This window comes from Nyctibius grandis, chromosome Z (genome assembly GCF_013368605.1).
Source record: "Nyctibius grandis isolate bNycGra1 chromosome Z, bNycGra1.pri, whole genome shotgun sequence".
Taxonomy (NCBI): domain Eukaryota; kingdom Metazoa; phylum Chordata; class Aves; order Nyctibiiformes; family Nyctibiidae; genus Nyctibius; species Nyctibius grandis.
In genome coordinates this window covers 92,097,691-92,113,005 of record NC_090695.1, presented here as the reverse complement: position 1 = coordinate 92,113,005, position 15,315 = coordinate 92,097,691, and the positions used below count along the sequence as shown (strand labels likewise).

The 15,315-nt window shown below is 38.4% G+C and overlaps 1 protein-coding gene across 7 annotated transcripts; it reads right to left on the bottom strand.

The window, feature by feature from the left end:
• Nucleotides 1-11: 11 nt before the first annotated feature.
• On the bottom strand, nucleotides 12-15,033 carry PMS2 (PMS1 homolog 2, mismatch repair system component). 7 transcript variants are annotated; one of them, XR_011050033.1, is made up of 17 exons: nucleotides 14,978-15,033; nucleotides 14,438-14,577; nucleotides 13,764-13,850; nucleotides 12,530-12,632; nucleotides 11,626-11,809; nucleotides 10,963-11,130; nucleotides 9,509-9,606; nucleotides 8,621-8,720; nucleotides 8,258-8,342; nucleotides 7,617-7,769; nucleotides 5,615-6,527; nucleotides 4,589-4,756; nucleotides 3,992-4,092; nucleotides 2,873-3,042; nucleotides 2,359-2,502; nucleotides 1,642-1,699; nucleotides 12-73 (listed from the first exon to the last, which is right to left on the bottom strand). XR_011050033.1 is itself a non-coding variant. In XM_068422316.1 (16 exons), exons 1-15 carry the CDS (start codon nucleotides 14,995-14,997, stop codon nucleotides 2,359-2,361), a joined length of 2,634 nt encoding a protein of 877 aa, XP_068278417.1. In that variant the 5' UTR covers nucleotides 14,998-15,033; the 3' UTR covers nucleotides 1,365-1,704. The 7 variants fall into 7 exon arrangements, 4 of the variants coding, with proteins under 4 accessions (XP_068278417.1, XP_068278421.1, XP_068278416.1 ...); XR_011050031.1 differs by lacking the exon at nucleotides 12-73 and adding an exon at nucleotides 1,365-1,486 and having other exon boundaries at nucleotides 1,642-1,704; XR_011050032.1 differs by lacking the exon at nucleotides 12-73 and adding an exon at nucleotides 1,365-1,483 and having other exon boundaries at nucleotides 1,642-1,704.
• Nucleotides 15,034-15,315: the final 282 nt, after the last annotated feature.

Here is a 15,315-nt window from a genome sequence, read left to right as displayed (position 1 = left end):
TACCGAGTTGTCTCAACGCATATTTTCCTTCTGAACATTTACTGTCCTATGGAAAGATTTTTCCCCCTATAATCTATTTGATTAAAAAAACACAACAAAACATGAAAAATTATGAATCTTTTATTAATTATGATATATGCATGTATTTTAAATTATTTCTGTAATAACAGTTCCTCAAGGCAGTGGTTTCAGCTTGTGGCAGGCAGACCACAGGGCTACCAGGAAGCGATGCTTGTGAATTACCTCCAAGAAGTCCATCAAAACCACTACAGCAGAAGTGTTGTCAGTAAACTTACTTTTGGTACACAGAGGTCTCCATCTTTACTAGTAGATTTTTTAGGTTAATGTAGAATTAAATGATTCTACATTTAATCATGTGGAAAAGTTTAAAATAATTTCTCAAAGATATGAGTTTGGTCAGTTTCTTTAAAGTTACAGCTGCACTAGTGTTATTGATTTAACTTGCTTTCAAAGCTGAGTTGCAGAGTGATCCACAACATAGAATAACCACTGTAGCTTATAAAAATAAAGTTATTTTGTCAGTTAAAGAGTTACGTGGAGGCTACAGGGCTGCTTCAACAGCTGTAATCACCATTCCCACTCATTTCATCATCACTGGTTTGTAATACAAGAATCAACTCTGGTGCCGCAGCGGCGAGGGCTGACAGGGAAAGCCTCAAGCACCCGCCATGTTCTCACCACTGCTCGGTTCCAGCCAGCGCCTCGTTCTGCTCGGGCAATGACAGGACCAGACCAACCGCGCTCAGGCTGCGCCAAGGGCCCGAGGGGCAGGCCGAGGGCCGGCGGGGACAGCCCACCGCTGGAAGCCCGTCCCGGCCGCGGGGCAGCGCCGCAAGCCCCCGGAGCCCCGCGCTGCCCCCGGAAAGGCCCCGCGCCTCACGGCTGCCGCCGGACTGCCCGCGCCGCGCAGCCGCAGTGCGGCGATGGCGGCCGTAACCACGGCGGCCGTAACCACAGCAGCCGCGCCGCGGCACCCCCGCAGGCCGGCGAGGCACAGCCCAGCCGGGGGTCGGTCCCGCCGGGGGTGCCCGGGACGCCCCGCGCTGCGTTTCAGGGAAGCGACCTCCCCGTCGCCCCGAGGAGGGCACGGTGCCAGCAGCCAGGCCAGCCCGCCCCTGAGCAGAGCCTGGCCTTCTGCTTGCCTTAAAGCAGGCGATTAATTCTGCATCACACAGGACCAAAGGGAAAGTGCCTTGTCTGGGCTCATTTTGATCCTGAGAAATCATGGATGGAAAATACCAGTTAGCAAACGTTGCACATGTTCCACACAGAACACAGACAATTTATTCACGGCACTTGGCCCATTCACACCCATAGGCGTGGTAGTTCCAGACAATGTATACACGGGTTCTGTCCAAGCCCACCGCATCAGCCACACAGCTCAGAGAAGCGTCGTGTGCTGCTTTGTGCACCAGAGTACAGCAGCATCACAGCCGCATCCCCCCGTAAGCAGTAAGTGGAGCTGCTAAGGAAAAGGCATCAATAAAAACAAAGATTTCTTAGGTCAAATCTTGGTCCTACAGAAATGGAAGAGTTCAGCTATTTGTTTTAGCATATTTATGATTCAAAAAGACAATTTTCTAACTGTTTTGATTCTACTTAGATAGAGTTTAGACTGACCTGATGGGCAGTGCCTGGTGAGACAGCTTTTTTCCATTCATTCTCAGAGAAGGAATCCCTGTTCTTGAAAAAAAAAATGTTTGGAATATGGATGGGAACAATGCTAATTAAAAGTAAATATGCCAGATGAATTATTCTATTCAAGCATTAAGCATGGATGCCAGTAAGTTAATCGTTAAATGCAATATTAATGCTTGATGTAATTACCTAATGAAACCCAGCTTTAGTATAAGTAAAAAAAGAAAAAAACCCACACCAGTATTTTCACCTGTATATCATTTACATTTTAAAAAAAATTATCATATACAGGATGTATAAACATAGAAAGTTAATGTTGGTTTTATGGCATTACTAGAGACTTAAATTCACATTCCACTTAATTTTAGTAATCAGTGTATTTGCTATAAATGAGGTTCACCTACTCTTGATCTTTATATATAAACATTTATATTTATTTTTTTAAAAGTCTTGATTGAAAAAATAAGTAATACACACAGTAAATCGCAATAAAAGTTATCATATTTACACATGAATTGGAATTGTATCAAGTTGACTTGATAGAAATAACAATGAAACCCCACTGAATGCCTTTAAGTGTTATTGTCTTCAAATTCAAAGACTGGCTAAAATTTTTTTACTCAAAATAAAGGAGTCATGATAAAAGCTCGAAATATTGCCAACAATTAAAATTGAAAATGTTAATAAACAGAAACTGACTTATTCTGGTGCAATCAAGTCTAAACTGACTATGTGTCTCATAGTAGGCCTTCCATGGGGGCAGTTCCAGGGGTGCTCAATCTCACCCATATGGGTGACCAGTTTTCTCATTTCCTGCACATTCAGTGCAGTTCCAATCATCACCTGCAAGTAAAGGAAAAAAAAACCCAATTATTTTCTTTCTCCACATTGACAACTGACACAGGTAAGAGCAATGCTTCAGCTACCAGAGCAAATAAATACTGTGCAAGGCATTAAAAGCAGAAAGACCTACAAGAATATCAGAAGACAAAATACAGCTCAGTATGTTTGTAAGTGCACTACTTTGAAACAAAACAAAAAACTACCAGAAATTTTTCCCAAGTTACACTAGACAAAAACACAAGGAACAAAATGAAGTCTATTAGCTGTTGACATTCAATAAACTTCCCCTGCAATATACAGATACAGCCATCTATAATACAACAGAAAATATGGTATTTATTTGAAAACAAGCATAAAGTGTGGTACTTACCGACTTTCTGCAAGCTCGAGAAGCAAACATCTGTCTGACCCTGGAGGGCCTACACATGACTCCAGGGCAGTCACTTAACATGAAGATCAGCTCATCTATGTCTTGTGGACCGAAAGTCCAGTTTTTGCTTGTTGGCAATGATATTAATTTAACTCTTTGAGTTACAGGAGCTGAAAGATTTGCAATAATTAATAAAACCCAGAGTATTACAGGAAATTACCTCTTCTTGAGAGAAAAATTGAGAAACTACTTTGATACATTAATATGGTGTGACCTGCACATATGCAAAGGTCTAAATTTAGTCTTTCGATGGATGTTAGTAACTAACTAAAGTGGTAACTATGGCAGATATCCTTTTAACATTAACAACAAAATGGCTTGTAAACTTTAAAGCAGATAGATCTGATTTCTGACAAACCCTTCAATTTCAAAGAACAAATGGTTTATGAAGCTAATTTGAGGTTATGTGACTACAAAATAATTAAGGATTTTTGTTGGTAAGAGCTTGATAATTAATAGCATTTTAGATAAAAATTGGAGATTCTGGAATGAAGAATATGGAAAAAATCTGTAGTGACTTCCCAAATACCGAAGTGGTAACACACAGCACTTTCATTATCCTTGCTGTATAATGAAAACAATAAGAAGCTTGCAGGTTACGCAATTTGCTCAAAAGTACATAGGCAAGTCAATGCTAAAGCCATACGGAAAACCAAAAAAAAAAAAAAACATTATTTACCAATGGTATCTATTAATTTAAAATTTCTAAATTTATTATTTGCCTGCATCTAACCCTGCTGGGACGAGCAAGTGTACTAATAAAACCAAAGGATTTTAATGTAACACATCCAGAAAATAGACATCCAGTCATATAGTGAAACAGTGACTCCAAAGAGTCTTCAGAAACTTCTATAAAAAGCTGACGAGATAAATACTCTACAATGTTGTGCTCAATAGTGTAGAGACCACGGAATCGTAAGTCTTAAAAAACAAACAAACCATACACTATCATGCACATTATTTCAAAGTTTCTGATAACTATGAAAAGGGATTTTTACATAATAAGTAAGATGAAACAGCTGAACTTTTTTATTTCCAGCAATTCTGGCCCAATCTCACCATTTTCATTTATGACAAAATCAAAGCCATTTTTTCTGAATATGTCCAGGTTTTCAATCAATATAGTTTCATTTACTGCTGTTAAATTGAGATTTTGAGGCCTGAAAGAGAGAGAGAAGTATGGTATTGCATAGGGACATAGCACAGACCACTTAAGACAGGTTTCAGAAGCAATCTAGAGATACTAATACTCTCTATTAAAACATTTCAGTTCACTTTGCTAAAAGAAAATCTCTCTACTGAACAGATCACTTCCAAGTGTTACTCAGCAGAGTTAAGTTGGTTGGGCAGCACTCCCTGTTGCAACAGGGGTCTCCAATATCCTCACTATATGACCATGCTTACCAAACTGTGGTAAGCCCACTGTCAGCTCACTGTGAAATCTGTTTGACCACTGACTTGCTGCATAGCTACGACTGTATCTGTGGAATTTATTTTTCATGCGAAGACTGACTCTTTGAAACAGAATATAAAACCAGCTTTTGTCTTAAGTGTTTTGAATGTGTGAAGTGCTACATAAATCTAATAATAGATATCCTTCTGAAACATTGAATTAAACTTATAAATTAGTATTGTTAAAACAATGAAAATACTTACACTATCAGCTTCTGACCTTGAAGAACAGTGTGTTGTTGTAACATCTCAAAGTTGTACTTCTCATCAGTAGCATGTTGGTCAATTATGAAAAGATCAGAATTCAACTTTGCTATTATAAACCCTAAATTGAACTGGCCAATGATTTCCATTTTTGCAAACATTTCTTTGCTGTATATACAAAATATAAACAGATCATAAATTACAGCTCATCAGTTATCATGTTAGACTGTAAAACTTAAGAATATCTTTTTTCTCCCCTGCAGAACACACTTTACATTAAATAAAAAAAAAAACAAACAACTTATTTAAGCAGGATATGAACATGAAAAAGTACAGTTATCTGGCATCTGCCACTGACCGATGAGGCCATTTCCGGCAGAACACAGTCCACCATTAAGACAGGACTCGTTCAGGATTCTCCCATTTTAAATACAGCCACTGGTGATAACAAAATCAGAAATGGGCAATATGGTGATAGTCCAAGTGAATAACACTGAAGGCAGCATCATGGTTTTGAAGTAAGGTAGATGACATATTTGCCGCCTTTTCGCAATTAGAAGGCTTTCCTAGCACTTTTTTAATCCAAAAATCAACAAATCATGCTTTTATTGTCCAGTGACCACCTGAATGTAACTTATTTTCACAGCCATGTCTCACCAAATTTCAAATTCACATGAGGGAGAAAGACAAGTTATGCAGTCTTTTCAGAGTGTTTATATCTGTCAAAATTTAGTGTTTCTCTGACTACACTGCAAATTACAAGTCTGAACCAAGCCAAATCTATGATGTTTGCGGCCTTTTCAGTGTCTTTTTCCACATTCCATTTACACTTAGTTCAAACAGCTGCTCCATCAGGTAAAATAACTTGTCAAATAGACATTTTAATGGCATAAGTTAAATAAAATACATATCCAAAACTAATACGTAGATGTAAGCCTCCTGCCCACCCCCCATGACAGGTCTTATATTTTTCCCTAATTATTTTTATTAATTGATGAATAAAATATGTTAAGAAGGTGAAAATACCTTATCTCTTTTCTTAATTCATCTTCTGCTACTTTATTTTCTCCAGGACTAATTTTTGCTTTAAATCTTCTGTAATTTTGTGTTTCTGTACTTTTCTGTTGTTGCTGTATTACCTTTTTTACCTTTTCTGTTAAAACCTTCATTGAGAATTCAAGTGGCACGGTTTTCTTTTTAACTTCCACCAGTACATCAACACTTGGCATACAGTTCCTAGTATTCTCCACTTTAGGACATTTACCTGCCTTGAGGTCATCTGCTTCACTTTTAAATCTTCTGCTTTTAAAACATTTTACTCTTGGGAAAGAACTACTGGCTTCTTGAGATAACTTATTCTGATTAGTCCAGTCATTCACTTGATTTAACTTAGGTTCAGTGTCCAAGACCTGAACATCACATTTGAATGGTTTCTCGCTACGTCCAACAGTTTTAAGATATTCATTTTGAAGTTGTTCTTCTGAGCTACAGAATTCTTCTTCAGGAGGATTAATTACACTTTCACTATTGACGCAGCTCCCAGCTTCTGGTGTACTACATCCAGCATCTGACTCAGAAGTGCTATAGAATCCAGAATCTGCATTATCTTCTAATTTTCTCAAATATCTGCTTGGAATTGACATCTTCGAGTCCATCTTATGACAACTCTCAGACTCCTTACTCAAGACAGCCTTCCGAGTCTTTACAGCACTCAAAGTGGTATCAAGTGACATTTGTCTAGGGGAGCTGTGCTGCTGTTTTACCTTTTTTGGGCTTCGAAAATTACTCTCTGTCATTTGATGGAGAGAGAACGACTCCCGTAATCGGGCAAGAGTCATTATTCTTTTTCCTTCACCACTTGGACTTTCAGTCTCAGAGTCTGGTAGCACTTCTACCTGAGGCTCTTCTGTCTCTTCAGGAAGGGTCTTCTTCCAGTTGCCTAATAAAATCAGAATAAATAATATTTCAAGATTCTAAGTTAGCTGGAAACATTAAATGATGTGGGTTAGTAAAGAGAATGAAAAGACAGGTAGAAAAAAAAAGAAATTCCTCAAAGGAGCCCTCAAGCTTCAGACAATGCCTGAGTATGGGGCCGAAATGCATTAATATCCAACAGACAAGCAGTTACATCTTGAAGAAACTTAATGGCACTCATGTGAATGAATTTGTAATCTCTTATTAAACTGGAATAGCAATCAGTCCAATCAGCACGTTTATTTATATTATCAAAAGAGTATAATGACTGAGTGACAATGAAAAGTGAATTGCTATTACACTTTAATGGTCACTGTAAAAGTCCGTGGGCAAAGTGTTAAGGAGCTGGCACAATAGATATCTGTAGTATATGTGATTTGTAGATAATTAGAGGACTTCAGCCTCACAAATTGTCCATCTAACATGTATTTTACTAAATATTAATTTAAAATAACAGTAAGAATCAGGCTACAACTGATTCTATACATCAGTAAAAAAGGAAATTAGAAGGGGTTCTGTTGAATGAAATAAGGAGGATGAAGTGGTGTTAATACAGAAAAGCAATTTTGAACGATTATATAGTCACAAGAGAACAAGCAATTTCTGTAGTTAACATAAAAAAAATATCAAAGTTCAAAATACAATTAACTCATACTCAAATTTCAGATTTTATTTATGAGACCTTAACCATTCTTTCTAAAGGACATTTAAATAAAGGAAACACAGATCTCTTCCAATATCTTGGGAGAAACCTTTTTCAAGCATTATCAATTAATTTTGTGTTATTTTTTTCCCCTATAAAGTGTAAATCATGTTGTGCTGGCATATGTAACTCCATAACAATCACTTAATAACTTAGGGTCCTCTTCTATTATTTGATGTTGATAACAATCTTTCAATATAAGCAATACAGGAAAACATCTGCCCTGAGAGGTGTATCAGTTAACAGCCAGACAGTTTTTTCATTTCTTCTTTGGGTTTTTAAAAGCACATTTTTCCACTTTCAATTCTCTACCATATATCATACACAAAACTTTCACATTTTGTGTCCTACCTGCAACATCCAGAAGTTTCTGATTGACATTCAGTTTGTTAACATCACTACCAAACATCTCCATCAGAGAAGTTTTTAAAATTGCTAATAAAAGCTTTTCCTCCTGAAGTAAAATTTGCCTTTTGTCTGGAGTTACATTGATGTCAACACACTCTAAAGAAGAAAGAAAAACAACCACATTATAAATGAAAAATACATTAAAAAAACACCCTTGGACCAAAGTTTTCTGCCCTTTCACCCTCCATTTTTATTTCACAGGATTAAAACCAAAGCCACAGTTAACATTCACAGTATGTCTGCAAATTAAACTTTCAACTTTCTCAACATTCCAGCAAACAAAAGAGAAGCTAATGCTGTGCAATAACATGATACAAGCTTTCTTGTACTTAAGCTAACCACAAGATTGACTTTTTCTCATTACTTGAGATAAGAAGTTGCTTTTGAGTATAGAAAAAGTGGAGGGGAAAAAAGCAGAACCACAGCTAGACCCCATCTTTCCCTCACCAACTGTACATCAAAAAATTGCCACAGTGCAGGAAGTCATACACATAAAAGTTAAAATATTCTCTAAGTAAACAGAATTTATTCTTCAATGAAGTTATAGCCTTTACAGAAGCTACTGAAAATTATTCATAACTTACCAGAATCTACACAAATGTTAAGGACAACAAATGGATACTGGTGTTTATTGTATAAGTGATAAACTTCATTCACAAGTTTGACAACCTGCAGAGGAAGTGGAAAACAATGAATGCCAATACTATTATCTTCTATTTCTCACCAGGATGTGTTATTTAACCCCCTTCAAAACAATTAACATACTAAATTGCTTCTTGTATGATTGAGCTTTTGTTCACACAGATAGACACCATGAAGACAAAAACCTGAAACACACGAACTTGCAGCATCAAGCCACAAATATACATATGAGCTACTAATCAAGTGGTTTTCAGAGAATATTGAACAAGTTAGTGCTGGTGATGTTAGAAAAATAGAAACCTCACCTTTGCTGGATCACATGGACGTTGGTTGATAAAGAAAAACTGTCTGTCTGTTGTACTCCTTCCAACACCATGATCACAACGAGAAATGAAGCCTGTAATACTGTTGAATAACAATAATATAAGGGTAAGGTAAAATGGAGGAGCACAGCAAAATAAATTTTTCTGACTCTGACCACATTTAATGGAAGAGTGAATGCAAGAGAAATAAGGCACTAAAAGAAACACTATTGTACAGCATCAGTAAATATGTGTATGTATTTCCTCTCCCAATTCCTCATCTGACAAAGGCTGGATGTTCAGCTCCAAAAAAGGCATCAGATAACTGAAAAATTAGCTTGCTCCGATTTCAAAAGAAGTGGCATTTGTAATTATTCTGCTCTGAAAGCAGAAGAGAGGTCAGTTGTGAACTGTCATTGGCCAGATACTGATGCATCTATTTGCCAATCTCATGTATAGTGAGAGACAAAAAAGTGCACTTTAAGTAAAGGGTAATTTACTTAGACAAACTGATTCACATTCATCTCGTACTATTTCTCAGTAATGCTAGTGAAGAAATACAGGTATAAACAACGGATATGATTCATCCATCCAGTTACTCAGTGCACTGACAAAGGTGACATTCAGCACAAGATTACAGTAATATATAACTAACTAGGACACAAGGAATAGCAGTTTTGCTCTTCCCACTCATCTGACTAGCAACATCTTAGTCCTGAATTAACTTTTTAAATCAAATGATGGTCTTTCCCCAACTGTATACTAGTATCTACTATGCTGTTCCTAGTTATTTTTAATACTATTAACCACCACACTTTTTTTTTTTCTTTTTTTAATTTTGGGTTATTGTAAAATGCCACCAGCAACAGTGGTTTGTACTTTTCTAATTACCTATAAAGATTTTGAGGCATGTCAGTAGTGTTGAGTCCATATTCTTCACCAACAGCTTCATTTGGAGGCAGCTGAACAAAAGGAACGAGGCTCTGCAACTGAAAAAAAAAGTGGTGAAACATTAAACATGTAGAGATTTTTTCCTTCTATTTTATTGCTATTTATTAGCCTTAAAATCTATTTGATAAAATGGTGGCTTTTTTCCAAGTTGGCTGTCCAAGTCAAATACTTAAAATACCCAAACCTACTAGAAGACAGCAGCACTGCTTACTGAGAAACAGCCTTAATGAATGGCTGTTCTCTTCCTTCAATATCACTTTGCTGCAGTTATTTCACAGACCCTTACTTTAAAATGTACATAGACAGAACAACAAAATGGTTGACTCAGCTTGGACTCTCCAGCTACATACATATGACCTAATCAAGTTTTAAGCAAAAACAAAAGGCAAAAAGAGTAACAGAAGTTTCTTTTGAAAGAACAATAAAACTGTTAGAAAAGATATGCTATTTGAATCACAAGCTGCCTAAGTACAGATATGTTTACAACATTTTCCCAGTCATGGCACTATTATTTTTCTGTCATTAGAGCACCTTCTACTGATTTTACATTTAAGTACTTGATAGTATATAAGCAGGCTATAACCTAAACATTCTATTCAGATAACTCTGAATTTTCAGCTATGCTTGTTGCTGTTTGGCAAGACAAAGTTACATCTTTCATCTAGTTTTTCATCCACAGCATGAACAGGCTTTGAAATCTCTACATGGGCACTGTGAAGGGAGGACGTGCTTATCAACAACCAGCAGCTATCAACCACTCAGTATTCCTGACGGTTCTAACATACGGTTGTAGGAAGGATGTTTTTATGCTTTTTTTTTCCATCTTTGCTTCCTTCTAGAGGATAACAATTATTTTTACAGCTATTATTTAGAAAGCATCACAGTCTACACCTCTACAAGGGCTGACTGCAATCCCATTTAAAGGTTAACCAGAACACCAATGGAAATTTCACAGGAAGAGGTTGCAAAAGCCAGAAACACCTCAGTTTTCTGTTCCCCAGTTAAGACTTTCACATCACACCATTTTTAGGATTTTTTAAATCGCTTGTTCTTGTGACATACACACCTTGGTGCCCACACTGTTTTTCAAAAGCACAAACCTTCAGAGGTTTACCAGCACAACAGCTCATAAACTGGTTTCAGAGAGATATTAAGCAGTCACTCTGTCTCGTAAACCATTTCTCTTCCATCAAAACATTTCTTAAGCAGATTTAGAAACTTCAGGGGAATCCATGGAGGCTGCACTGTTTCTGCTTTTTCAACCTGTAGGGTGTGCTACAAGTCAACATATGCTCCATCCTCATGGCTTTTAAAGGTTTTCTACATCCCCTCTATTTATTAAACATCTCTCTATACAGCTATATTATCTCTCTTTTCAATAATAAAAGTAATACCTGTTTTTGCCCAAATACTGCTCCAATGTTTTCCTTTAAACTAGGACTTCCAGTAGTTGATACCACGGAGCTTTTTTTCCCTTGGCCAACTTGATTAGTGCAGTTAATCCGCACTCCTTTTGAAACAATACAGTATGCCTGCAATATCTGGACCATTCTTGCATATTCCTATTAAAGAAAAAAAGAACGTTCACATTTATATGAAATGTCTCTTTTTAAAACAAAAATGTATAAACAAAACATTCAATATTTGCAGGTAACACAAAAAGGTGGGAGTGGGTTTAATGGGGTTTTTTTAATCTTTACAAATTAAATGAAAAAAACATGTATGTGAAAAATAGTGTTTTAAAAAGAAACAGTATTACAAGATTGATATTTAGTCATAACACAGCAGTCCCTGATTTTAAAATACACAAAAGTGATCATGATATTGATTCTTTTCAAAATCTGAAAATTTGAGAATGTACCTTTAAAACCAATCACTGCAAAACAGAAGAGGAAAGCATACAGGAAGACTGTTTTCTTATTTGATGAAGATATAAGACAGGCATGAAATAGTCTGACAGAATCAATGTATTCTACAAAGAACTAAATATCGTTCAGTAATGAATAAATTCTGGAGTATTACACTCCTTTGCATTAATAATTTCTGATCTAACCTACCTTTTTAATGTTTCTTTGAAATTCCTTATGCCGCACTGGCAAAGTACAAAATAACTGCTGTATGTTAACAGTTGTTCCTTGTTGTCGTGGAAAGGGAGTTTTCTGAGTAATTTTACCATTGTGATCAAATACCAAACGAGTCCCAACCTTTGCAGACTTATGACAGGTAAAAATGGTGACATCACTAATGGAGGGAAAGAGGCAACAGAATTACTCACTAGGCACTGTATTTTCTTATCCCTTCCTCACGACCTCATCAGGCATAGAAACTACATCAAGCACTATTCGTTTAATCAAAACCTACTCTTGACCACAAACAACTAAAAGCATACCTGAAGAGCAGTGTAACATTTTCCTAGCTACGATGCAAACATTTTTATTTGTATCCCTTTTATTCTTCTGTAAAATGCATGGACACTACATTCCTCATACTAATACACAACAGCAGAATATTCTTGATGCACAGAACTGTGTACAAAAGCTGTGCTATTTCAAATGTATAGTTTGTCTGGGAGGAGTTTAAATACAGTTTTAATGAGTTACAGCCTAGCGAACACAGCACTTGGATATTATTGTGCTTTACATCAGAGGATCAAACACTCATGCAAGTACACAGTTCCATCCTACCAAGACTTGCACACTTAAGTAATGCTAAATTTTGTACATAAAAGGACCAATCAGGTGCTCAGAATCATAGAATAATTTCAGGTGTTCAGAATCATAGAATAATTTTGCTTGGAAGGACTCAGGATGTCATACAACCTACTGCTCAAAATGACCTAACATTAAGGAACTGGAAGTTTCCAAAGCCTCATTTTATCAATAGTGGTGAACTGAAAAGTTGGCTTCAGTTATTTTTGCACATAAATTAACTTTCTACTAATGAGAAGTTTAATATTAATACCTTAATGCACACAGTGAACTCAGAGCTTCACCTCGAAACCCAAATGTTTCAACATGTATTAGATCAGAAAAATCTTGTATCTTTGATGTATAATGTTTCAGAGCTGAAAAAAGATATTTAAAATATATATTTCAATTCAAAGTGACACTGGTCTATGCAAGTAGATTTTGCATGCGTATCAAGAAGCAAAAAAACTTCTGTATTATTCATTGTATTTTACATAATTATTAGAGACAAAATAATTAAATACTTAATGATTCCTTTCCCCTTTTCCTATAAGCAAGATCTCTTAAAAATCCTCAGATACACCTGTTATTCCGTACTTACACCCAAAATTCACACAGCATTATTGGTATATGCATTACAAGATGTCTCGGAGCAGTACACAGTACCTGCCTCTGCTACTGATGTACCTGTCACAGATTGTGCCCTGCAAGAAAACAACTGCAGTGCTGTGCATGTTATATAGTGACAGATATAAGCCTACTCCACTATGACCACAGCTGAGGAGGACTCAATCTACACACACACAGTGCAGCACTAGTCACCAGGGAACAGAGTCAGTAGCGGCACCCCTGAACTTTCACTGTCCTGGAACAGTAGGAGAAAGAGTTTCTGATTTACCATATACATACTGCGAACACACAGTTACTGAGTAATAACTTATGGTGAAAGAGATCCCTAGTCATTATATGAAAAAAAGAAATGCAGGTATTTCTGTTGCAACGGCTAGCTACGTTTATCATACAGTATTGTTTCTGCTCCCATCTTCTGCAATTTAAAACTAGCAAATGGAAAAATTGACAGTCAGGCATGCAATGTCAGTTCACTGTCAGCAAATATTGAAGTTCATAATTCACCTCTCAAAAGCAGTCACTTTCACAAAGCTCGACTCCTTCAACAATGACTGATGACTCAACATGAATGAATCTAAATTAACATTTATAGGACTTTCTCTTCTATAATTATTTATATTCTTTGTTCCACTTAAATAAGCCATCAAATCAAAGACTACTTCTGAGCTACAAGAACTATAACCACAGTAGCACTACAAAAGTCCAGTTTAGTTTTGCCCAAGTCTTGCAGGTCATGCATGCATGCATCATGTAAAAGCTGAGTATCTGTTAAAAATTATTAAACCTAGGAAATTTGTTAAAAAAAAAAAAGTCACTTTCTCACTGAAAATATGCTTTCAAAATGTCCAAATATAAATTATGAAAAAGGTTCAACTTACTCAAGCCTTCGAAGTTTTCCGCTTCCACTCCACCTCCATTATCTGAAACCTCTATCAGTTCTGCTCCATGATCTTTAAGTTTTATATCTACAAAATTGAGTAATAAAGTCTTTTAATTCTGTATGTTCACACACAGTATTCAGTATTAATTTTGTATTTGAAGTAACTTTACCAGAGAACAGTTTTCCATGTCAAGTTTGAACAACAAAAACAATCCTCATAGCTGTCAAAAGTTAGGGCAATCTAATGCAAACCAGCCTGTACTTGCAGATAGTTTGGCTTCATGGCACTGTTGCCTGAACAGCTTTCCCAGTTATAACAACTATCATCCTGGCAGCTCTGGAAACTGCAACCCTGCCTTAACCATCTGCTAGCTTGGCGCCACCAGCTCGCAGAGCCTCATCACCCACTGTTGTATAGGCCACGTACCTTATTTAGTGGCAAAAAGGGCTACAAATAAAATACCACAGACAAATTCACACGATGCTAGGCACTCAGTTGGACCCTGGGAATCAAAATGCTTTATTTATCTGAGATGTAAAATCACTGCAAACACGCTTTGCCCAAATAGAAAGTATTTGCACAGATTTGTTAACAGGCACTCTGTTTTGAGAAAAAAGAAGTACTTTAGAAGTCTATGAAATTTTATGAAATTACGGTGAAAAGAAGGTTACCGATGTTGGTAGCTCCAGCATCCAGGCTGTTTTCCACCAACTCTTTCACGGCAGTGCCGAGATTCAGCACAACCTGTCCCGAACAGATCCGATGAACGGACTTACGGTCGATGGGCTTGATGGCTTTGGCAGGCTCCAGGCTAGAGAGGAGGGGCAGGAAAGAACACGGTAGTGTAAGCAGGCGGTGAAGGCTCGCCGCGCCACGCCTCGCTCGTCCGTCCCTCTCAAGCGAGGGCAACCGGTACCCAGGGGCGAGGCAAGGCGTAAGACCCCGGGTGGCCGCATCCAAACGCGGAGCGCCCGAGAGGCCCCACGGGCTTCCCCGAGCAAGTCGGGAGGGGAGGCGGGAACCGAGAAGCCAGCGGTGGCCGAGGAGGCCGCAACCGCGCCAGCGGCCAGGGCACGGCCCGCTGTGGGGGGCGAGGCCCCGAGCCTCCCGTGAGGAGATGCGGCCGGGCAGGGGACTACGAGCGGGGGGCAGCCCCACCGCCGCAGGTAGGACCGGGGCCCGCTCCAGCCCGCCCGGGGGCTGACGCTCACCAGGACTCGGCCACCTCCATCGGGGCCCCGGCAGGATGCGCCGCACTCGCCTCAGGATCCCCTTCCCGCAGGCCCCGCCCCCGCTCAGCCATTGGCCGCTGGAGAAAAGAGCCCACCAGCCCTAAACAAATTTTCAACTCCCTTGACACCAATTGGTCAATGGGACTACCCAATCAGAGCTGTCCGCTACGCCTTTTGCCCTATGGAGACTCGCTTAATGACTCGATGGCTCACGATGGCCAGTAGAAAGAAGGCAGGGAGGCGGTGCGGCAGCCGCCAGCGCGCATTGGATCGCGGGGGAGTCAGTAAGGCTCCGTGCTCCCCTCTGGGCCAATGGG